At 51.6% G+C, this 25,282-nt stretch overlaps 1 protein-coding gene across 2 annotated transcripts in view; it reads left to right on the top strand.

The window, feature by feature from the left end:
• The first annotated feature begins 14,178 nt into the window (after positions 1-14,178).
• The window catches only part of endou (endonuclease, polyU-specific), a 106,613-nt gene continuing 95,509 nt past the window's right edge, over positions 14,179-25,282 (top strand). For both annotated transcript variants that reach the window (XM_072486877.1, XM_072486875.1), the window contains exon 1: positions 14,179-14,254. In XM_072486877.1, coding sequence (XP_072342978.1) covers positions 14,188-14,254 — 67 coding nt within the window. In that variant the 5' untranslated portion in view covers positions 14,179-14,187. The remainder of the gene's footprint in view (positions 14,255-25,282) is intronic.

Raw genomic sequence — 25,282 nt, 5'->3', positions numbered from 1 at the left:
TGGGGGCACCGATCGGGATGGAAGAGATAGTGGAGGGTCTGAAGACCATGCAGTCGGGTAAAGCTCCAGGGCCAGGCGGGTACCCAGTGGAGTTCTGTAAAAGGTTCTCTGGGATATTGGGACCGTTGTTGATGAGGATGTTCAATGAGGCAAGTGAGAGAGGGGTGTTGCCCCCGACGATGGCACAGGCCACAATTTCGCTGATCCTGAAGCGGGACAAGAACCCGGAGCTGTGTGGGTCCTACAGGTCGAAATCCTTGTTGAATGCGGACGCCAAACTGCTGGCCTAAATTTTGTCCTCTAGGATTGAGGATTGTGTTCCGGACGTTATTGGTGAGGACCAGACGGGGTTTGTTAAGGTTAGGCAATTGGTGGCCAATATAAGAAGGCTATTAAACATGATCATAATGCCCCCGGAAGGTAAGGAGGTGGAGGTAGTGATCGCAATGGGCGCAGAGAAGGCTTTTGATTGGGTAGAATGGGAATATCTGTGGGAGGTACTGGGACGGTTAGGATTTGGGCGGGGCTTTATTGACTGGGTCAAGTTGCTGTATCAGGCTCCTTTTGGCAAGGGTGCGGACGAATAGGACAACATCGGACTATTTTAGACTGTACCGGGGGCCGAGACAGGGATGCCCCTTCTCCCACTGTTGTTCGCGCTAGGTATAGAGCCGCTGGCAATTGCTCAAGGGGCTGGAAGGGGCTGGTCTAGGGGGGAGGGTGGAGCACAGAGTCTTGCTTTATGCAGACGACCTGCTTCTGTATGTATCGGACTCAATAGAGGAACTCAATAGACTCAATGGAAGAAATCATGAGGATTCTCAGGGAATTTGGACGGTTTTCGGGGTATAAGCTAAATATGGGGAAAAGTGAGATGTTTGCGGTCCAGGCGAGGTGACAGGAGAGACGATTAGGGGAGCTAACGTTTAGATTAGTAGGGGGAAGCTTTAGGTATCTAGGCATCCAGGTGGCACGGGAATGGGACCGGCTGCATAAATTAAATCTGGCCCGATTAGTAGACCAAATGAAGGACGATTTTCGGAGATGGGACGCGCTTCCGTTGTCACTAGCTGGGAGGGTGCAGACGGTGAAGGTGACAGTCCTCCCGAGATTTCTGTTTGTATTTCAGTGTCTCCCCATCTTTATTCCGCGGTCCTTTTTTAAACAGGTCAACAAAGTGATCACTGGCTTCATGTGGGCGGGCAAGACCCCGCGAGTGAAGAAAGGTAATGCTTGAGCGGAGCCGGGTTGAGGGCGGGCTGGCGCTGCCAAATTTTAGTAACTATTACTGGGCGGCGAATATAGCCATGATCAGGAGATGGGTGGTGGGGGAGGTGTCGGCATGGAGGCGGCTTCATGTAAGGGCACCAGTCTGGGGGCGTTGGTAACTGCGCCTCTGCCGTTCCCGCCGGCACGGTACTCCACCAGTCCAGTGGTGGTGGCGGCCCTGAGAGTCTGGGGGTAATGGAGGAGACATGTGGGAGCAGATGGAGCATCGGTCTGGTCCCCAATCTTTAATAATCACCGGTTTGCCCCGGGAAGTATGGATGGGGGATATGGCAGAGCAGGGATCGAGAGGATGGAGGATATGTTTATAGATGTTTATGTTAATATGTTTGTCTAGTTTAGAGTAGTAGGTTAATAAAGGTGGGACCTGTAATGGAGGGAGATGTTTTTTGCACTATGTTTATAGATTCATGTACATTGTTTATTTTGTTGTTGTTGTAATACCAAAAATACCTCAATAAAATGTTTATTAAAAAAAAAATGAACGGCAGTGCCGGCTCAAAGGGCCAAATAGCCTCCAGCTGTTCCTCCTCGGTTCTATGTTTCTGCTGAACATGGATGTATATTGAACTTTCTGAGAACACTTTTGCCAAGCCATTGACACCAGCCTACAAAAGCGAATTTGTCGCATTTATGAACGACATCGGGCTGATTTTTCAGCCGTTCCCACCAGCCTGATCATAGAATTTACAGTGCAGAAGGAGGCCACTCAGCCCATCTAGTCTGCACCGGCCCTTGGATAGCCCACACCACCACTACCCCTAACCCCGTAACCCAACCAAACCTTTTTGGACACTAAGGGCAATTTAGCATGGCCAATCGACCTAAGCTGCACATCTTTGGACTGTGGGATGAAACCGGAGCACCCGGAGGAAACCCATGCAGACACGGGGAGAACGTCCAGACTCCGCACAGACAATGACCCAAGCCAGGAATCGAACTACCTGGGACCCTGGGGCTGTGAATCAACTGTGCTAACCACTGTGCTGCCGTGCTGCCCTGAACTTCTGGTCCTGCCGACAGCACCCCTGCCTCCCCCCCCCACGAGTATATGAGTGTGTGTAGGTGTGCATATATGCGTATATATGCACATAAGAGCTGGTTTAGCTCTGTGGGCTAGACAGCTGGTTTGTGATGCAGAGCAAGGCCAGCAGCGCGGGTTCAATTCCCGTACCAGCTTACCCGAACAGGCGTCGGAATGTGGCGACTAGGGGATTTTCACAATAACTTCATACTTGTGACAATAAAAGATTATTATTATTGTATGCGTGCGTTTGTATGTGTATATGTGTATGTGTTTGTGCATGTGTGTCTGTATGTTTGTGCATGTGTGTACATATGTGTACACGTATGTATGTGCATGTGTGCATGTATCTGTGGTGTGTGCATGTGTGTAAATGTGTATGTGTATGCGTATATGTGAATATATGTTGTTATGGGCCAGGGTTTATAAACACTGACCTACAACTGTTTATTGATTTTGGTTACGATGAGCAGAAGAGCCTGCCTTTCAGATGTCATTCAACAGAGTTCTAGGTGCTTTTAATCAAAAAACAAGCGTTATTCTACGAATCTAGTTAACATTTGTGTAAACACACACAGTAAGAATTTTTATCAACTGCAAACATAATGAGCCCACACAGCTGCATTCGTCAATGTATAACCCTTAATGAATTCCCCCTTAACTGTTCCAATTCAATAACAAAATCCAAGTAAAATCAGAAATCCCTTTTCAAAGGTATGGCCCAGCACACGGCATTCTTACTGCTATAAGACTCGTTATTGATATTCTGTTCCCCTTTTCAAACAGCAGGTTTGAACTCCTTCCAGAAAGCAATTATCTCTTTTAAGTTACCAATTTAGCAGTCTGGGTAACAGCTTTCAAAATGAACAGAAAGAACAAAGAACAAAGAAACATCATTTTAAGGTGATTGGAGGAAGGTATAGGGGAGATGGCAGAGGTAGGTTCTTTACACTGAGAACAAAGAACAAAGAACAAAGAAAAGTACAGCACAGGAACAGGCCCTTTGGCCCTCCAAGCCTGTGCCGACCATGCTGCCCGACTAAACTAAAATCTTCTACACTTCCTGGGTCCGTATCCCTCTATTCCCATCCTATTCATGTATTTGTCAAGATGCCCCTTAAATGTCACTGTCGTCCCTGCTTCCACCACCTCCTCCGGCAGCGAGTTCCAGGCACCCATTACCCTCTGTGTAAAAAACATGCCTCGTACATCTCCTCTAAACCTTGCCCCTCGCACCTTAATCCTATGCCCCCTAGTAATTGACCCCTCTACCTTGGGGAAAAGCCTCTGACTATCCACGCTGTCTATGCCCCTCATAATTTTGTAGACCTCTATCAGGTCGCCCCTCAACCTCCATCGTTCCAGTGAGAACAAACCAAGTTTATTCAACTGCTCCTCATAGCTAATGCCCTCCATACCAGGCAATATCCTGGTAAATCTCTTCTGCACCCTCTCTAAAGCCTTCTGGTAGTGTGGCGACCAGAATTGAACACTATACTCCAAGTGTGGCCTAACTAAGGTTCTATACAGCTGCAACATGACTTGCCAATTCTTATACTCAATGCCCCTGCCAATGAAGGCAAGCATGCCATATGCCTTCTTGACTACCTTCTCCACCTGTGTTGCCCCTTTCAGTGACCTGTGGACCTGTACAACTAGATCTCTCTGACTTTCAATACTCTTGAGGGTTCTACCATTCACTGTATATTCCCTACCTGCATTGGACCTTTCAAAATACATTACCTCACAGGATTAAACTCCATCTGCCATCTCTCTGCCCAAGTCTCCAAACGACCTAAATCCTGCTGTATCCGCTGACATTCCTCATCGCTATCCGCAATTCCACCAACCTTTGTGGCGTCTGCAAACTTACTAATCAGACCAGTTACATTTTCCTCCAAATCATTTATATTTACTACGAACAGCAAAGGACGCAGCACTGATCCCTGCAGAACACCACTAGTCACAGCCCTCCAATTAGAAAAGCACCCTTCCATTGCTACTCTCTGCCTTCTATGACCTAACCAATTCTGTATCCACCTTGCCAGCTCACCCCTGATCCCGTCTGACTTCACCTTTTGTACCAGCCTACCATGAGGGACCTTGTCAAAGGCCTTACTGAAGTCCATATAGACAACATCCACTGCCCTACCTGCATCAATCATCTTTGTGACCTCTTTGAAAAACTCTATCAAGTTAGTGAAACACGACCTCCCCTTCACAAAACCATGCTGCCTCTCACATGTACGTCCATTTGCTTCCAATTGGGAGTAGGTCCTTTCTCCAAGAATTGTGTCCAGTAATTTCCCTACCACTGACGTAAGTCTCACCGGCCTGCAGTCCCCTGGATTATCCTTGCTACCCTTCTTAAGCAAAGGAACAACATTGGCTATTCTCCAGTCCTCCGGGTCATCACCTGAAGACAGTGTGGATCCAAAGATTTCTGTCAAGGCCTCAGCAATTTCCTCTCTAGCCTCCTTCAGTATTCTGGGGTAGATCCCATCAGGCCCTGGGGACTTATCTACCTTAATATCTTTCAAGACGCCCAACATCTCGGGCGTCATTCTCCGACCCCCCGCCGGGTCGGAGAATGGCTGTTGGCCGCCGTGAATCCCGCCCCCGCCCCCGCCGAAGTCTCCGCTCCCGGAGATTGGGCGGGGGCGGGAATCCGGCCGCGCCGGTTGGCGGGACCCCCCGCTGGATTCTCCGGCCCGGATGGGCCAAAGTCCCGCCCAGGAATTGCCTGTCCCGCCGACGTAAATCAAACCTGGTATTTCCCGGCGGGACCAGGCGGCGTGGGCGGGCTCCGGGGTCCTGGGAGGGGGGCGCGGGGCGATCTGACCCCGGGGGGTGCCCCCACGGTGGCCTGGCCCGCGATCGGGGCCCACCGATCCACGGGCGGGCCTGTGCCGTGGGGGCACTCTTTCCCTTCCTCCTCCGCTACGGCCTCCACCATGGCAGAGGCGGAAGAGACTCTCCCCACTGCGCATGCGCGGGAAACTGACAGCGGGCGCTGACGCTCCCGCGCATGCGCTGGGAATCTGACAGCGGCCGCTGACGCTCCCGCGCATGCACCGCATTTCCGCGCCAGCTGGCGGGGCAACAAACGCCATTTCTGCCAGCTGGCGGGGCGGAAATCCCTCCGGCGTCGGCCTAGCCCCTCAATGTTGGGGCTAGGCCGCCAAAGATGCGGAGCCTTCCGCACCTTTGGGCCGGCGCGATGCCCGTCTGATTGGCGCCGGCTTTGGCGCCAGTCGGCGGGCATCCCGCCGTTGGGGGAGAATTTTGCCCCTCGTCTTTTTGGATCTCAATGTGACCCAGGCTATCTACACACCCTTCTCCAGACTCAACATCCACCAATTCATTCTCTTTGGTGAATACTGATGCAAAGTATTCATTTAGTACCTCGCCCATTTCCTCTGGCTCCACACATAGATTCCCTTGCCTATCCTTCAGTGGGCCAACCCTTTCCCTGGCTGCCCACTTGCTTTTTATGTACGTGTAAAAAGCTTTGGGATTTTCCTTAACCCTATTTTCCAAAGACTTTTCATGACCCCTTCTAGTCCTCCTGACTCCTTGCTTAAGTCCCGTCCTACTTTCCTTATGTTCCACACAGGCTTCGTCTGTTCCCAGCCTTCTACCCCTGACAAATGTCGCCTTTTTCTTTTTGACGAGGCCTACAATATCTCTCGTTATCCAAGGTTCCTGAAATTTGCCATATTTATCCTTCTTCCGCACAGGAACATGTCGGTCCTGAATTCTTTCAACTGATACTTGAAAGCCTCCCACATGTCAGATGTTGATTTGCCCTCAAACATCCGCCCCCAACCTAGGTTCTTCAGTTCCCTCCTAATATTGTTATAATTAGCCTTCCCCCAGTTTAGCACATTCACCCTCGGGCCACTCTTATCCTTGTCCACCAGCACTTTAAAACTTACTGAATTGTGGTCACTGTTCCCGAAATGCTCCCCTACTGAAACTTCTGCCACCTGGCAGGGCTGATTCCCCAATACCAGATCCAGTCCAGCCCCTTCCCCAGTTGGACTGTCTTCATATTGTTTTAAGAAGCCCCCCTGGATGCTCCTTACAAACTCTGCCCTGTCTAAGCCCCTGGCACTAAGTGAGTCCCAATCAATATTGAGGAAGTTGAAGTCTCCCATCACAACAACCCTGTTGTTTTTACTCTTTTCCAAAATCTGTCTATCTATCTGCTCCTCTATTTCCCACTGGCTGTTGGGAGGTCTGTAGTAAACCCCCAACATTGTGATTGCACTCTTCTTATTCCTGATCTCCACCCATATAGCCTCACTGCCCTCTGAGATGTCCTCCCGCAGTACAGCTGTGATATTCTCGCTAACCAGTAGCGCAACACCGCCACCCCTTTTACATCCCCCTCTATCCCACCTGAAACATCTAAATCCTGGAATGTTTAGCTGCCAATCCTGTCCTCCCCTCAACCAGGTCTCTGTAATGGCAACAACATCAGAGTTCCAAGTACGAATCCAAGCTCTAAGTTCATCTGCCTTACCCGTAATACTTCTTGCATTAAACATATGCACTTCAGGTCACCAGACCCGCTGTGTTCAGCAACTTCTCCCTGTCTGCTCTGCCTCAGAGCCATTCTGGCCCTATTCCCTAGTTCTCCCTCAATGCTTTCACCTTCTGACCTATTGTTCCGGTGCCCACCCCCATGCCATACTAGTTTAAACCCTCCCATGTGACACTAGCAAACCTCGCGGCGAGGATATTTCTGCCTCTCCAGTTTAGATGCAACCCATCCTTCTTATACAGGTCACACCTGCCCGAGAAGAGCTCCCAGTGGTCGAGATAATGGAAACCCTCCCTCCTACACCAGCCGTTTAGCCACATGTTTAGCTGCTCTATTTCCTATTTCTAGCCTGACTGGCAGGTGGCACAGGGAGTAATCCAGAGATTACAACCCTAGAGGTCTTGTCTTTTAACTTTCTGCCCAGCTCTCTGAACTCCTGCGGCAGGACCTCATGCCACTTCCTGCCTATGTCGTTAATACCAATATGAAGAATGACCTCTGCCTATTTGCCCTCCCTCTTCAGAATGCCCGCTACCCGTTTGGAGACATCCTGTACCCTGGCACCAGGGAGGCGACATACCATCCTGGACTCTCTTTCATGTCCACAGAAGCGCCTATCTGTGCCCCTGACTATAGAGTCTCCTATGACTATTGCTCTGCTGCGCTTTGACCCTCCCTTCTGAACATCAGAGCCAGCCCTGGTGCCACTGCTCTGGCAGCTGCTGTTTTCCCCTGATAGGCGATCCCCTTCGAAAGTATCCAAAGGGGTATACCTGTTCGAGAGGGGGACAACCACAGGGGATTCCTGCACTGACTGCCTGCCCTTTCTGGTGGTCACCCATTTCTCTGCCTGCACCTTGGGTGTGACCACATTTATATAACTGCTATCTATGACTCTTTCCACCACCTGCAGCTCCTAAGTGCATCCAACTGCTGCTCCAACCGAACCATGCGATCTGTGAGGAGCTCCAATGGGTGCACTTTCTGCAGAAGAAACCATCCGGAATGCTGGAAGCCTCCCGGACCTGCCACATCTCACAGTCAGAGCACTGCACCCCTCGAATTGACATTGCGTCAATTAATTAGTAAATTAAATTTAAAAGTTTTTTTAAAAAGTTACTATTAACTATGTGTTTCCTAGCACTAGATTTCTACTATAAATGTTAAAGCTAAATACAGTACTCTCCGATCTCTGGCTTAGATACCCCTCTAAATTATAATTAAGTAATAAGTAATTATGTTTAATTAGTTTAACAATGCTTAATTATTTTAATTTAGTGTAAATTCCCAACCAGCCAATCAGGTCACAGCTTTACTGTGATGTCACTTCAGTCCCCCACCCCCCCCCCCCGCCCCCCCAAAATTTGAAAAGGTAATAAAAGCAAAAATTAATAACAGTCACTTATTTACCTTCCGAGGGTCTCAGAAGCTCTCTGGTTCTCTCCCTGCAGATTAAAAGGTACAGGCCAGAAGAAATAGAGAGAACAAAACAGTAGGGAAAAAGCACCTTCTCCCACTCTGCACCGAATTACCTCACTGCACCAAATTACCAAGTTCCAAATTCCCACTCTGCATTTGTGTCACTCCGGCTGTGCCTCCTTGACTTGTGCAAAGTCAGAGAAACACTTCTTTAAATCAGTGCATTTCAAAATCAGTCCAAACTCAATGCGGAAGTAAAAACCCACAGAGCCACAAACCAGCTCCAAAACTCAAAGTGAAAGTAAAAACTCACAGAGCCACAGCCCAGCTCCACCCATACAATGACATCACTGAAACCATGTGATGAGACAAAAACATTTCTTAAAGGGACACTCTCATGACACCTCCCCCCAAGAAGTAAAACTAAATTATCAACTTCAAAGATGGTTTCATTTTTCACCTTTTCACTTGCCCATTAATAACAATTGACAATAAACATACATTTTTTAACAAAAACAAAACAGGCAAACATTGATCATAACACAGTCCATTTTAGTTCTTCTTCTTCTACCATCGAACCTGCTTCTCTTCATCACATTCGTGACAAAGCATCGGCTATCACATTTTCTTTTCCTGCCACATGTATAATTTTTAAATGAAATGGCTGTAATAATAAACTCCATCGGAACTGTCTGGCCTTTTTTCCTGAATCGCTCCAATAACGTCAATGGATTATGATCAGTATATAATTGTTTCAAGCAAGGGCAGCACGGTGGCCTCACGGCGCCGAGGTCCCAGGTTTGATCCCGGGTCTGGGTCACTGTCCGTCTGGAGTTTGCACATTCTCCCCGTGTTTGTGTGGGTTTCGCTTCCACAACCCAAAAATGTGCAGGGTTGGTGGATTGGTCACACTAAATTGTCCCTTAATTGGAAAAAATTAATTGGGTACACTAAATTTATTAAAACAAAATTGCAAAGCCAGCACCAAGCTCAAAGTCTCCTTTTCAATTGTTGAATACTTCCTCTGGTGATCATTTAATTTCTTGGAAAAATATCCAATAGGCCGTTCTTCTTGCAAGAGCGCAGGACCTATGCCCACATCACTCACATCGATAGCCACCTTGAATGGTTACGTGTAATTTATCCCAAATTAGGCCAACACAGGAGCAGTGGCTAACACAGCCTTCAGGCCGTCAAATGCCTGTTGACACTCCACCGTCCACTGAAATTTGCTACGTTTCTTCAGCAAGTCCGTCAGTGGAGAAACCACGCTACTAAAATTCAGAACAAATTTACGGTAAAATCCACTCACGCCAAGAAACTGCATTATTTCCCTTTGTGTCAAGGGTATCGGAATCTCCCCAATAACTTTGGTTTTCACATCCCGTGGGACCATTTGTCCATGTCCAATTTTATGGCCAAGGCGCGTGACTTGGGATTTTCCAAACCCACTTTTGGATAGGTTTACCACCAAATCCGCCTCCTGAAGTCGATCGAATAACTCCATCAGATGGTTCATATGTTCTTTCCATGTCTGACAAAATCACCAGATTGTCTGTGTATCCCGCAAGGGTAATCCTGAAATGACTTTGTGAGTTAACCGTTGAAATGCGGCTGGGGCGTTTTTCATGCCAAATGGCATAGCTTTGAATTGGTACATACCATTTGGAGTCACAAAAACGGAAATCTCCTTCGCCCTTTCGCATAAAGGTACCTGCCAGTAACCTTTAAGTAAATCCAGTTTGGAGATAAAAGCTGATTGTCCCACCTTCTCAATGCAGTCCTCCAACCGCGGGGTGGGATAAGACTCTGTTCTTGTAACTGCATTAACCTTTCTATAGTCCACACACAATTGTTGGGTACCACCCGGTTTCAGTACCATCACTATGGGTGAGCTCCATTGGCTGCAACCCACTTCATTCATGCCATTTTTAAGTATACTTTCAATTTCGTTTTGAACCTGTGCCAATTTTAGAGGTTAAGTCTATATGGATGTTGTTTAATTGGAACAGCATTTCCCACATTTACATCTACAACCATTTTAGTATTTCCCAACTTATTTCCACAAATTTGCTCATGTGAGATTAATAACTCTTTCAGGTCAGTTTGTTTTTTCTCTGGTAGGTAACTCAATAATTTATCCCAATTTTTAAGGACATCCTCGTTATCCAATTTAATTTGAGGTATGTCAAATTCACAGTCATCTGGATTTGGTTCTTCACTTTGAGTTAGAAGACCTAAAATCTCCTCCCTTTGCCCTCCTTCCCTTTCAAAATACCTTTTAAGCATATTCACATGACACACTCGGTGAGTTTTCCTTCTATCTGGCGTTCTTACCAAATAATTCACCTCACTCAATTTCCGTTTAATCTGATAAGGTCCACAAAACCTAGCTTTTAAAGATTCACCTGCCATTGGTCACAATACGAAAACTTTATCTCCACTGGCAAAACTATGCACATTTGCTTTCTTGTCCGCACATGCTGTGCAACTTTAAAATGTTGTCTAGCCAATTCACCTACACTATTTAATCGTTCCCTAAAATTTGACACGTAATCCAATAATGTAATTTCAGACTGCTCACTCACTAATTTCTTCTTCATCAATTTAAGTGGTTCTCTTACCTCATGACCAAAAATTAGTTCAAAAGGATCTGAATTTGATTGAATCATTAGGTGCATCCCTAATTGCAAACAGTACGAAACGAATGGAATTCCTTTATTCCAATCCTCTGGATAATCTTGACAATAATCTTGGTAGAAGTAGGCACATTAGCAGCATTTAATAGACATCTGGATGGGTACATGAATATGGAGGAAATAAAGAGATGTGGACCAAGTAAGGGCAAAAGTTTGTTTTTAGTTAGGGCATCTGATCGGCACAGGCCTGGAGGGCTGAAGGGCCTGTTCCTGTGCTGTACTTTGCTTTGTTTGTTGTTCTTTGAAAGGGGTTCCACTTGATGAATGCACAGCTGATATGTCACCATGAGATGTGCTGCATGCATGACTGCGCCCGATCCTGGTTCATGACAGCTATCTGGGGGCTACAAACCGATGTCGAGATCTGCTGCAACGATCCCCATGCAGGGACCAGGGGCGTGATCGAGTGTTGCTTTGGCCTCCTGAAGATGCGGTTCAGGAGCCTGGACCGCTCTGGAGGGGCTGTACAGTATGATGCTGAAAGGGTCGCTAATATCGTGGTGGTCTGCTGCGTTCTCCACCACATCGCGCAGCAGAGGGGTGATGGGCCGGAGAAGGAGGATGAAAGCCAGGCCAGAATACGGGGGAGAGTGAGGATGGGCAGGATATGGGACCCAGGCAGGCACGGGAGGCCACAACGTGTGCACCAGGGCCAACGCGCTCTGGACGCTCTGAGCGCCTCCAGGTTCACCGAGGTTGGTCAACGGCACGGACACCGCATCCCAGCACCACTCCCCCCACCTGCCTGCAACTCCCTCCGTGATACATACCTGCCACACTACGTTGCTGTGGGCCAGGGCAGTCACAACGGGTCTGGTCCATGGGATGGAGACTGCTGACAACCTGAACTCTGGTGCTCTTCATCATCTGACAATGTCTGATCCTGTCCACAGTAGCACTTCCCACCATCCACATGGGTGATCCTTGCATGCGAGCTGGCCAATCCATCACAAGCTCCCATTGGATCCCTGGGGTGATGGGGACAGTCGGGAGGGTGTGGGGGGGAGTGGGGGGGGGGTGGGGGAATGGGAGAGTGGCGAACACAGCCCGCCCACAATGTCCACCCATCCCCCACGTCTCTTGCCCGTCCAAACCAGCCCACCCTGAATACCCATCTGACAGAGCACCAACTATTTACAAATACGTGCCCTAGCCCTAGTCCCTTTGACTAAACTGGGCCCTGCACCCATGCCAACTTAACTGGTGGTTCAGAATGGACATGGTGTACAGTGGGCATGGTCAAAGATGGACATGGCTAAGAGTTGAGGTGGTCTGCTGTGGTTCCTGCCCTGTGACCTGGTCCCCATTGGCGGGCAGGTTCTGGGGCGACCGAGCCTGGATATGCTGTTCAAGTGTCCCAGGTGGCATCGTGCCCGCTGCCCACCAAATGGGCCAGGGACAGGAGGGGTGGACTGTGCTGCTCTGATCCAGCACTTCCTCTGCGGGAGTCACCAGCATGGGGCCCATCACCTCCTCCTCCCTCGGGGCGCCCAATGGCTGCAGGACTATTCCATGAGACAGGGTGCGAGCGGAGCCATCCCTTGAGGCTCCCCCGCCACTTGGCTCTGCCAGTCCTGGAGGCCGGCTCTGACCTCCAACAGGGTCTGCATGCTCGCAGCCATGGAGCACAGGGAGTGGACCAGCTCAGTCTAGGACTGCACTACATCACCCATTGCCTGTTCCACTACTTTCTGGGTCTGTGACACACCAGCCAGTGACTGCGCCATCTCCCTCTGGAACCTCCCCCTATGTCTGTGCCATGTCGGCCAGTGCCTAGGCAATGCCAACGATGTTCCCAGCCATGGCTTGCATGGGCCACATTCAGGAGCGCCGCTGCAATGTCCAAGTGGCTCTGGCTGCCATGAGATGGCAATCCTGCCCTGGGCCTCGGCAGCACCTGCACAGAATGCTCGCAGCCTTGGACATGCTGCTCCATAACCAAAACCGTCCCACCCAATGCTTGCACCACAGACACCATCCGTGTGATGTTGGTCTGGTGCATGCATGGTTGGCATCACCTCCTGCTCCTGCACACGGCTGGACTCCTCCAACTGCACCTGCAGGTGCTGGATGCTTGCCGACAACCCCTCATGTAGTCCCTGGCTCTGCGACTGCATCTCCACAATCAGTGGGACTATCTGTTCCAGAAGCTCGAAGCCTATCTGGACGGCAGCTAGTTCCTGAGGTCGGCCTACCCTCTGACCATCCGCCCCATGGGAGTTCTTCCCTCTACCTGATGTAATGTACCGGAGCATGTGTGGTGCCCACCAGAGATTGTCCTTGGAGCCTCTTCACTAAAGTGCCCAATCGAGGTCAGTGTCTTGGGATGGTGGGAGAACAGCTGTGACGGGAAATCTGTGTCAGCCCCGGACTCGAGCTGCAGGATGTCTTGGATCTGGCGTCGAGGGTTGCCGTCCGTGCTGCTGTCCTCGCCGCTGTTCGGCTCACGAATGGGGGCTCCAGCTGTGGCATTGGCTGGGGGTGGGGGACACTAGCTGGACCCACCCCACACCAGGTCCTGGAAGACCCAAGACAAGACGCATGACAGGGCAGCACAGTAGCACAATGGTTAGCACTGTTGCTTCACAGCACCAGGGTCCTGGGATCGATTCCTGCTCGGGTCACTGTCTGTGCAGAGTCTGCACGTTCTCTCTGTTTCTGCGAAGGTTTCGTCCCACAAGTCCCCAATGACGTGCTGTTAGGTGAATTGGACATTCTGAATTCCCCCTCATTGTACCCAAACAGGCACCGGAGTGTGGCGACTACGGGATTTTCACAGTAACTTCATTGCAGTGTTGATGAGGATGGTTGGGGAGTGTTGACACACGTGGCATGGGGAATCGCAACTAAGCAGGGTCTCACTTGAATTAAAGCTCTCACAACAAGAGAAGTAAATTGTTTATTTTCCATCATTTTCAGGTTTGTTGCTCCCTTTAGATGCAATGATGATATTTTATTTAGTCACTTACTGACCCTCAAACGTATTTCAAAATTTACAAACTCACAGACCTGTGCTTATTTATTAATTTCTGGGAATATTACATCAATCAGGCAGTGACATGTGAATTTTCAGGATATATCCCAGTCTGGCATTGTCCCAGTCTGGCATTGTCCCAATGATTCCAACTGCAATGTGATTGGTCAATTCTGTGTATAAAATACCAATGCCAGAGAATTGGACCCCATTCCTGGGACAGCGCATTCTGATCATGATGTTTACTCTTGTGATTCTCTCTGTGTTCCTGTGTTCAGCTGCTTCAGGAGACCTCCAAGGCAGTAAGTATCAATACCACTGCACAATATCACAGTTTGCCATTAGTTTTCATTACTTTGCTCAATGCATGAATCTGTGAAGGGGAAAGAGTTCTTGCTCTCTCTAGCGTGTATCTGTTGTATGGAGCACTGGTGCGGTGAGCAGAGTAAGGTGTGGATTGAAGTTGAAGGTTGATCGCACTGCACCATTGAATCTTCGAATGTATGTGCTTAAACAAAGGGATGAGAGAATAGCTGGCTAAGGTAGACTGGGAGCAAAGACTTTATGGTGAAACAGTTGAGGAACAGCAGAGAACGTTCCAAGCGATTTTTCACAGTGCTCAGCAAAAGTTAATACTAACAAAAAGGAAGGACGGTGGAAAGAGGGAACATCGACCGTGGCTATCTAAGGAAATAAGGGAGAGTATCAAATTGAAGGAAAAAGCATACAAAGTGGCAAAGATTGGTGGGAGACTAGAGGACTGGGAAATCTTTTGGGGGCAACAGAAAGCTACTAAAAAGCTATAAAGAAGAGTAAGATAGATTATGACAGTAAACTTGCTCAGAATATAAAAATAGATAGTAAAAGTTTCTACAAGTATATAAAACAAAAAAGAGTGGCCAAGGTAATTATTGGTCCTTTAGAGGATGAGAAGGGAGATTTAATAATGGGAGATGAGGAAATTGCTGAGTAATTGAACAGGTTTTTGGGTTGGTCTTCACAGTGGAAGACACAAATAACATGCCAGTTACTGATAGAAATGAGGCTGTGACAGATGAGGACCTTGAGATGATTGTTATCACTAAGGAGGTAGTGATGGGCAAGCTGATTTGGCTCAAGTAGACAAGTCTCCTGGACCTGATGTAATGCATCCCAGGGTACTAAAAGAGATGGCTAGGGAATTTGCAAGTGCACTAGTGATGATTTACCACAATTCACTAGACTCTGGGGTGGTCCCGGCGGATTGGAAATTAACAAACGTGACACCACTTTTTTAAAAAGGAGGTAGGCAGAAAGTGGATAATTATAGGCCAGTTAGCTTAACTTTGGCAGTAGGGAAGATGCTGGAATCTATTATCAAGGAAGAAATAGCGAGGCATCTGGATAGAAGTTGTCCCATTGGACAGACGCAGCATGTGTTCATAAAGGGCAGGTCATGCCTAACTAATTTAGTGGAATTCTTTGAGGACATTACCTGTGCAGTAGACATCAACCTTCAATTTCAACCCACACCTTCCATCCTGATCGGGGCCCCGCAGCCCTTCTACCAACCCTTCGTCGACCTTCGGGAACCTCAGCCCCCATAAGAATTGCCTCCGCCCCTCCGGCTCAGCTGGGGGTTCCGACTCATACAGCCTGCCACAAAACTCCTTGAACGCCCTGCTGAGTTTCCGACCAGGTTCCCATCTCTGTCCCTTGCTTTCCCAATCTCCCTGGCTGCCTCCTTCTTTCTGAGATGCTGCGCAAGCATTCTGCTGGCCTTCTCTCCATATTCATATATCGCCCCCCTCGCCTTCCTCAGCTGCTCCACCGCCTGCCCTGTAGTTAACAGGCCAAACTCCGCCTGTAGCCTCCGTCGTTCCCTTAAAAGCCCTGCCTCTGGGGTCTCCGCATATCTCCTGTCGACCTGAAGTATTTCCCTCATCAGTCGGTCCGTCTCTGCTCTGTCTACCTTCTCCCTTTGGGCCCATATCGAGATCTGCTCCCCTCTGACCACCGCCTTCAGCGCCTCCCAGACCATTGCAGCTGAGACTTCCCCCGTATCATTAACTTCCAGATAGTTCTAGATACATTTCTTCACCGCCCGCACACCTCCTCATCCGTTAACAGTCCGACATCCAATCTCCAATGTGGGCGTTGGCCACCCCCTTTGCTCACCTGTAGGTCCACCCAGTGCGGGACATGATCCGAGGCCATGATCGCTGAATACTCAGTGTCCACTACCCCCGTCAGTAAAGCCCTGTTCAAGAAGAAAAAGTTGATCCGGGAGTACACTTTATGCACGTGTGAGTAAAAGGAGAACTCCTTCACTCTTGGTCGCCCAAACCTCCATGGGTCCACTCCCCCCATTGCTCCGTAAACCCCTTTAGCTCCTTTGCCATTGCTGGCACCCTGCCTGTCCTTGAGCTCTGAGGCAACCTTCTGACCTTTCATAAGAGGCAATTGGCATTTCTCTAAACCCAGCAGCACTAAATGCCTCCTGGCAACACAGGTACTCATTTTTATGTACCATCCACTTGATAGATACCATCCACTCCATATCTGGTCACTCGATAACTGCATAAAAATAAATACAGGAGTTGCAATACATTGACTGTCACAACAACCCTCATATTTTAAGGCTCCTGCAATTCACAAATTATGATCCAGTGAAATTCCAAGTACCAGTCCATGCATTTACACTCGCTTATGTTCACTTCTATGAAGATCCCTGTGCCTGGAGCTGACGTGGAGAAGGCTGCTGCCTTTCTTTCTCCAGAACATTAGATTGCTGTGGCATGTGTACGTCAGGTTCCTGAGCCGTGCTGAGGACTGGAACATATGGGTCCACCTCAGTCATAAAACCTGCATTCAACGTTGATGCAATTGGCAGAGAGTTCAAGGATCTGGCTCCGGCAATTAAAGAGCCTTGAGAGGAGCCCCCAATGCCTTCAGCCTACTGCTCAGTCAGCCCCACATTCACTCCTATGGTTTTCTGGAGTGGTTCAGCTTGCCCACCCATCGCTCTGTATACCTCATGGATGAGACTGGGTTATGGTGATCTGTGGGACCCCGTGCATCCACTTTGGTGGTGTGCTCCATGCGTTTCTCCATGAGGATTGTCAACTTCTCAGTGGAGAACATCATGCATTCACATGCCAGAGATATGAGGCTGGATTCTTCGATTTTGAGGCTATGTTTTGAGGCATGGGACCGGTGGCGTTTTACAACAGAACAAATGGCGTAAAACAGCCACCGTTCCTCCGTTTGGCTGGGGGCTAGCATCAAGACAGCATAGAGCACCCGGCTCTAGCTGCCAATATGGCACTGAGAATTTCCCGGTCCATGGTCACGCATGTCGCCGGCCGCTCGCGAGCCCAGCCTGCAAAATAGTGTCCCCCCCCCCTTTGGCCACCCACCCTCACAGTGCCCCCAGCCCCTGGCAAAGTCCGCAGCCGCCACGCCGAGTCCCCGACGGATGAGGCCATGAGATACCCACGCCGTCGGGAACACGGCCGGTCGGGGGCGGAGCATTGGGGGCAGGCCTCTCTGAGTACGCCGCTTTGTAGGGGCCGGAGCATCGTGGAAGTGGCGCCGCTCCCGATTTGGTCGCAAACTTTGATTCTCCGGCCGATCGCCAAACGCGATTTCAGAGTCGGCGACTGGAGAATCTGCCCATGGTGTCACTCATGGCATGGTCAGACCCTCTGTTTGTGTCTACACTGCCTCCGGAAACTCCAACATGTTCACATATTTCACACTGCCCCTGAAGCATCTGCTGTGTTGTTGATGACACCCAACCTTTTGCTTGGAGCTGAGCATCACTGGGCCTTGCCTCACTCCTCTGAGGGAAAGTTGCCAAAGCTGCCAGTGTCGCCGTTACCTCTGGAGCATCTGTGCAGTGCTGTGTATCTGGGTGGTGGAGGGGGCACTGGAAAGCGGGTGTCTTGAGGCGGCATTGCCATCCTCTGAGCTTTCCAATGTAGCAGCAGCTCTTATCTGTTCCTCATCTGCTGCCGGACCTGCTGGGAGATGTGATTTCAGAGAAACAGCAGCTCCATTAACCAAGTCCTAGTGCTGCTGGTGCCAGTGAGCGAAATCATAGTCGCTGATGTGTTTCCGATTTCTGGGCCTTCATCACCCTCAACTATTCCAAAGAACAAAGAACAATATCGAACAGAAACAGGCCCTTAGGCCCTCCAAGCCTGTACCGGTCATGATACCACCCTTGGCCAAAACCCTCAGCACTTCCTTGTGCCGTATCCCTCTATACCCATCCTATCCATGTATTTGTCAAGATGCCTTTTGAACGCCGTTCATGTATCTGCTACCGCAACCTCTCCAGGCAGCGCATTCCAGGCACTCACCACCCTCTGTGTAAAAACCCTGCCTCGCACATCTCCTCTAAACTTTGCCCAACGACCTTAAACCTATTCCCCCTGGTGACTGACCCCTCCACCCTGGGGAAGAGTGTCTGGCCATCCACTCTATCCATGCCCCTCATAATCTTGTAGGCCTCTATCAGGCCACCCATCAACCTCCGTCTTTCTAATGAAAACAGTCCGAGTCTATTCAGCCTCTCCACATAGCTAACACCCTCCAGACCAGGCAACAACCTGTTAAACCTCCTCTGCACCCTCTCCAAAGCCTTCTGTTAGTGTGGCGACCGGAATTGTGCATAATATTCCAGGCGCGGCCTTACCAAGGTTCTATACAAGTGTACCATGACTTGCCACTTTTTGTACTCGATGCCCCGTCCAATGAAGGCAAGCATTCGTCTGCTTTCTTGACTACCTTGTCCACTTGTGTTGCCACTCGCAAAGATCTGTGGACCTGCGTGCCCAGATCTCTCTGACTTTCTATATTCCTAAGAGTTTTGCCATTTACTGTAGATTTCCCCTCGATGTTAGACCTACCAAAATGCATTACCTCACATTTGTCCGGATTAAACTCCATTTGCCATTTCTCTGCGCAAGTCTCCAACCTATCTATATCCTTCTGTATCCTCTGTCAATCCTCAACACTATCTGCCACTCCACCAACCTTGGTGCCATCCACAAACTTACTAATCAGACCAGCTACATTTTCCTCCAAATCGTTTATGCATAATCCAAACAACTGTGGAACACCACTAGTCACAACCTTCTATTCAGAAAAAAACACCCTTCCACTGCTACCTTCTGCCTTCTGTGACTGAGCCAGTTCTGTATTCTTCTTGCCACCTCACCTCTGATCCCGTGTGACTTCACCTTTTGTACCAGTCTGCCATGAGGCACCTTGCCAAAGGCTTTACTGAAGTCCATGTAAACAGCATCCACCACCGTCCACGCATCAATCATCTTTGTCACCTCCTCAAAAAACTTGATCAAGTTACTGAGGCACGACCGCCCATTCACAAAACCATCCAAACATCACAGTTCCAAGTACTAATCAGTGCTCTAAGTTCATCTGCCTTACCTTCTATACTTCTGGCATTGAAACAAATACACTTCAGACCACAGTGTTTGAGCAGACAGGGTAATGTTGTTGTGCTCTTATTTTTGTTCTCTATTCCCCCTTCAGTTATTACACCTTCCAATAATAACCTTTATTGTCACAAGTAGGCTCACATTGCAATGAAGTTATTGTGACAAGCCCCTAGTCGCCACATTCCGGTGCCTGTTCAGGAACACAGAGGGAGAATTCAGAATGTCCAAATTACCTAACAGCATGTCTTTCGGGACGAGTGAGAGGAAACCGGAGCACCCGGAGGAAACCCATGCTGACACGGGGAGAACGTGCAGACTCCGCACAGACAGTAACCCAGCCGGGAATCGAACCTGGGACCCTGCCACTGTGAAGCCACGGTGCTAACCACTGTGCTTAAGCGAACGCTCTGGTTATCACTCCCCTGCCATACAGGTGGGGGGGGGGGGGGGGGGCTGTATACGAACCGTGGCACAAATTTCAAAGTGGGCTGTTAGCCGTGTGCGCAGTTGCATGGCTGCCTTGCCGACTGTGTGAGTGTCTCTAGCAAACCTCACAGCCAGGATATTGGTGTCCCTCCAGTTTAGATGCAACCCGTCCTTCTTGTACAGGTCGCACCTGCCCCGGAAGAGATCCCAGTGGTCCAAAAATCTGAAACCCTCCCTCCTACACCACCAATTTAGCCACGTATTTGGCTGCACTATCCTCCTATTTCTAGCCCCACTGGCACGTGGCACAGGGAATAACCCTGAGATTACAACACTAGAGGTCCTGCTGCTTAGCTTATTCCCTCATTCACTGAACACCTTCTGCCAGACCTCATCACTCATCCTGCCTATGTTGTTTGTACCCATGTGTACTACGACCTCTGGCTGTTCACCCTCCCCCTTCAGGATGTGATGTTTTCGTTCAGAGACACCCTTGACCCTGGCACCAGGGAGGCAACATACCATTCTGGAGTCTCTTTCAGGTCCACAGAATCTGTGCCTCTTAATATGGAGTCCCCTTTAACTGTTGCTCTCCTGCACATTGCCCTCCCCTGCTGAGCAACAGAACCAGTTGTGGTGCCACTGTTCTGGCTGCTGTGGGGTGAGCTGTGGAGTTGGGGTGGATGGGCACGCATCCGGGAAGGCAGCCATGCAACTGCGCGCACCGCTAACAGTGCACGTTGAAATTTGTGCCACGGTTCGTATACAAGCTGTGCGTGGGGGGGGGGGGGGGGGGGGTGTTGGAGAGGCGTGTGTGCGGGGGGGGGGGGGGTGTTGGAGAGGCGTGCGTGTGTGGGGGGGGGGCGGTGTTGGAGAGGCATGTGTGCGGGGGGGGGGGGGGATTGAGGAGATGTGTGTGTGTGTGTATGGGGGAGGGTGGAAAGGTGTGTGTGGGGGGGGGTTGCTGTTTGAGAGGTTTGTGTTTTGGGTGGGGTTGGATAGGTGTGTGGGGGAGGGGCTGGAGAGAGGTGTGTGTGGGGGGGTTGGACAGGTGTGGGGTGTGTGTATGTGGAGGGGGTGCCCTCTAGCACCAGCTGGCCCAACAGCAGTATGGGCAGGCTCCAGCACAACCAGTGCCATCTTATTGCCTGGGATGACTGTGTGTGGGGATTGTAATGTGTATATGCAGCTGCAGCTTGTCACCTTCCCGAGTGTCAATCACGGACCCGGTGAATCCCGCACCGCTTTTCATTAGAATCGATTGTGTTCCATGGGACACTGGTGTTAACCCCTCAATGGCAGCGCAATCGGTCCAGGTGCGGCGCCAATTTTTCTGTTGTAAAAGTCCATGGATGCTGCGTTGGCGTCAACACTTCGTCTCAGAAACGGAGAATCTCGCCCCGTGTGTTTTCAAGAAGGAATGAGATATCGTTCTGTGTGGAGAAGGTAGGAGATATAGGGAGAATGAGGATGAGAAAAATATAAGGCATGATTGAATGGCGGAGCAGACTCGTTGGGCCGAGTAGCCTAAGCCAGCTCTAAGGGCTAGTGTAACTCAGTTGGCTAGACAGTTGGTTTGTAATGCTAAAGCAAAGCCAGCAGCGTGAGTTCAATTCCGGTTCCAGCTCCCCAAACAGATGCCAGAATGTGGCGACGAGGGGCTTTTCACACTAACTGCATACTTGTGACAATAAAGTATTATTATTATGTCTAAAGGGATCAAGGGATATGGGGGAAGGCATGTTCAGGATATTGAACTTGATGATCAGCATGGCGGAGGGGGGCCGAATGGCCTCCTCCTGCTTCTATTATTTATGTTTCTATGTATGTTAAATCCATGCAATGTGTCTCTGGGACTCCCAGATGTGCAGTGCTCATCATGTGTGTCCCTGCAGGACCCCTCCCAACCCAGCCCCCACACACACACACACCACATACACACAACCCTCCCATCCTCACCTCTCCAACCCCCCCACACACACATCTCCAACCCCCCCGCACACACCTCTCCAACCCCCACCCCCCCCGCCACTCTCCAACCCCCCACACAACTCTCCAGCCCCCCACACACACCTCTCCAAACCCCCCCCCCACACCTTTCCAAACCCCCCCACACACACCTCTCCAACCCCCCCACACCTCTCCAACCCCCCCACACACACCTCTCCAAACCCCCCCCACACCTCTCCAAACCCCCCCCCACAACTCTCCAACCCCCCCCCACACACACCTCTCCAACCCCCCACACACCTCTCCAACCCCCCCACACCTCTCCAACCCCCCCACACACACCTCTCCAACCCCCCCACACACACCTCTCCAACCCCCCCACACACCTCTCCAACCCCCCACACACATCTCCAACCCCCCCCACACATCTCCAACCCCGCCCCACACCTCTCCAACCCCCCCCACACACCTCTCCAACCCCCCCACACATCTCCAACCCCCCACTCACCTCTCCAACCCCCCCCAGACACAACTCCAACCCCCCCACACCTCGCCAACCCCCCCACACACCGCTCCAACCCCGCCACACACCTCCCAACCCCCCATACACACCTCTCCAACCCCCCACACACACCGCTCCAACCCCGCCACACACACCGCTCCAACCCCGCCACACACACCTCTCCAACCCCCCCCACACACCGCTCCAACCCCGCCACACACACCGCTCCAAACCCCCACACACACCTCTCCAATCCCCCCACACACATCTCCAATCCCCCCACACACCTCTCAAACCCTCCCACACACCTCTCCAACCCCCCCCACACACCTCTCCAACCCCCCACACACCTCTCCAACCCCCCCACACACCTCTCCAACCCCCCACACACCTCTCCAACCCCCCACACACACCGCTCAAACCCCCCCCCCACACACACCTCTCCAAAGCCCCCCCACACCTCTACAACCCCCCCACACACACCTCTCCAACCCCCCCCCACACACATCTCCAAAACCCCCCAAAACTCTCTCCAACCCCCCCCCACACATCTCCAACCCCCCCCCCCCCACACACCTCTCCAACCCCCACACACACACCTCTCCAACCTCCCCCCACACACATCTCCAACCCCCCGCACACATCTCCAACCCAGCCCCACACCTCTCCAACCCCCCCAGACACAACTCCAACACCCCCCCACACCTCGCCAACCCCCCCACACACATCTCCAAAACCCCCCAAAACTCTCCAACCCCCCCCACACATCTCCAACCCCCCCCCCCCACACACCTCTCCAATCCCCCCACACACCTCTCCAACCCCCCCACACATCTCTCCAACCCCCACACACACACCTCTCCAACCCCCCCACACACACCTCTCCAATCCCCCCACACACCTCTCGATCCCCCCCACACACCTCTCCAAACCCCCCACACACACCTCTCCAACCCCCCCCACACGCCTCTCCAATCCCCCCACACACCTCTCCAACCCCCCCACACACGTCTCCAACCCCCCCACACACACCTCTACAAACCCCCCACACACACCTCTCCAATCCCCCCACACACCTCTCCAACCCCCCCCACACACATCTCCAAAAACCCCCAAAACTCTCCAACCCCCCCCACACATCTCCACCCCCCCCACACACCTCTCCAATCCCCCCACACACCTCTCCAACTCCCCCCACACACACACTCACCACATACACACAACCCTACCATCCTCACCTCTTCAACCCCCCCCCCCACACACCTCTCCAGCCCCCCCACACGCCTCTCCAAACCCCCCACACACACCTCTCCAAACCCCCCCACACCTTTCCAAACCCCCCCACACACCTCTCCAACCCCCCCCACACACATCTCCAACCCCCCACACATCTCGCCAACCCCCACACACACACCTCTCCAACCCCCACACACACACCTCTCCAACCCCCCCCACACACACCTCTCCAACCCCCCCCACACCTCTCCAACCCCCCCACACCTCTCCAACCCCCCCACACACACCTCTCCAACCCCCCCACACCTCTCCAACCCCCCCACACCTCTCCAAACCCCCCCACACACACCTATCCAACCCCCCCACACACCTCTCCAACCCCCCACACACATCTCCAACCCCCCCCACACATCTCCAACCCCGCCCCACACCTCTCCAACCCCCCCCCCACACACCTCTCCAACCCCCCCAGACACAACTCCAACCCCCCCTACACCTCGCCAACCCCCCCCCCACACACATCTCCAAAACCCCCCAAAACTCTCCAATCCCCCCACACATCTCCAACCCCCCCCCCCCACACACGTCTCCAATCCCCCCACACACCTCTCCAACCCCCCCACACACCTCTCCAACCCCCACACACACACCTCTCCAACCCCCACACACACCTCACACCTCTCCAATCCCCCCCACACCTCTCAAACCCCCCCCACACACGTCTACAACTCCCCCACACACACCTCTCCAAACCCCCCACACACACCTCTCCAACCCCCCCACACGCCTCTCCAATCCCCCCCCACACCTCTCCAACCCCCCCCCACACATGTCTCCAACCCCCCCCCACACAACACCTCTCCAAACCCCCCCCACACAACCACTCCAAATCCCCCACAAACCTCTCCAACCCCCCCCCACACACATCTCCCAAACCCCCCAAAAACTCTCCAACCCCCCCCCACACATCTCCAACCCCCCTCACACACCTCTCCAATCCCCCCACACACCTCTCCAACTCCCCCCACACACACACTCACCACATACACACAACCCTACCATCCTCACCTCTTCAACCCCCCCCACACACCTCTCCAAACCCCCCACACACCTCTCCAAAACCCCCCACACACACACCTCTCCAACCCCCCCACACATACACCACTCCAACACCCACCACACACACTTCTCCAAACCCCCACACACCTCTCCAACCCCCCCCCACACACACACCTCTCCAACCCACCCCCACACACCTCTCCAACCCCCCACACACACACACCTCTCCAAACCCCCCCCCACACACACCTCTCCAAATCCTCCCCCCCCCACACACCTCTCCAACTCCCCTCACACACACACCTCTCCAACCAGCCCCACACACACCTCTCCAACCCCCCTCCCACACACACACACCCCCAAACCCCCCCTCACACACCTCTCCAACCCCCCCCCACACACCGCTCCAACCCCCCCCCACACACACACCTCCCCAAACCCCCCCTCACACACCTCTCCAAACCCCCCCCCCACACACACACCTCTCCAATCCCCCCACACACGTCTCCAATCCCCCCACACACCTCTCAAACTCTCCCACACACCTCTCCAACCGCCCCACACACTCTCCAACCCCCCACACACCGCTCCAACCTCCACACACCGCTCCAACCCCCCCCACACACCGCTCCAACCCCCCCACACCTCTCCAGCCCCCCACACACCTCTCCAACCCCCCCCCACACCTCTCCAACCCTCCCACACAACTC

This window comes from Scyliorhinus torazame, chromosome 21 (assembly GCF_047496885.1).
Source record: "Scyliorhinus torazame isolate Kashiwa2021f chromosome 21, sScyTor2.1, whole genome shotgun sequence".
In the NCBI taxonomy this organism is placed as follows: Eukaryota; Metazoa; Chordata; class Chondrichthyes; order Carcharhiniformes; family Scyliorhinidae; genus Scyliorhinus; species Scyliorhinus torazame.
Note: the sequence above shows the minus strand (reverse complement) of the source record. Positions and strands in the feature narration are given on the sequence as shown.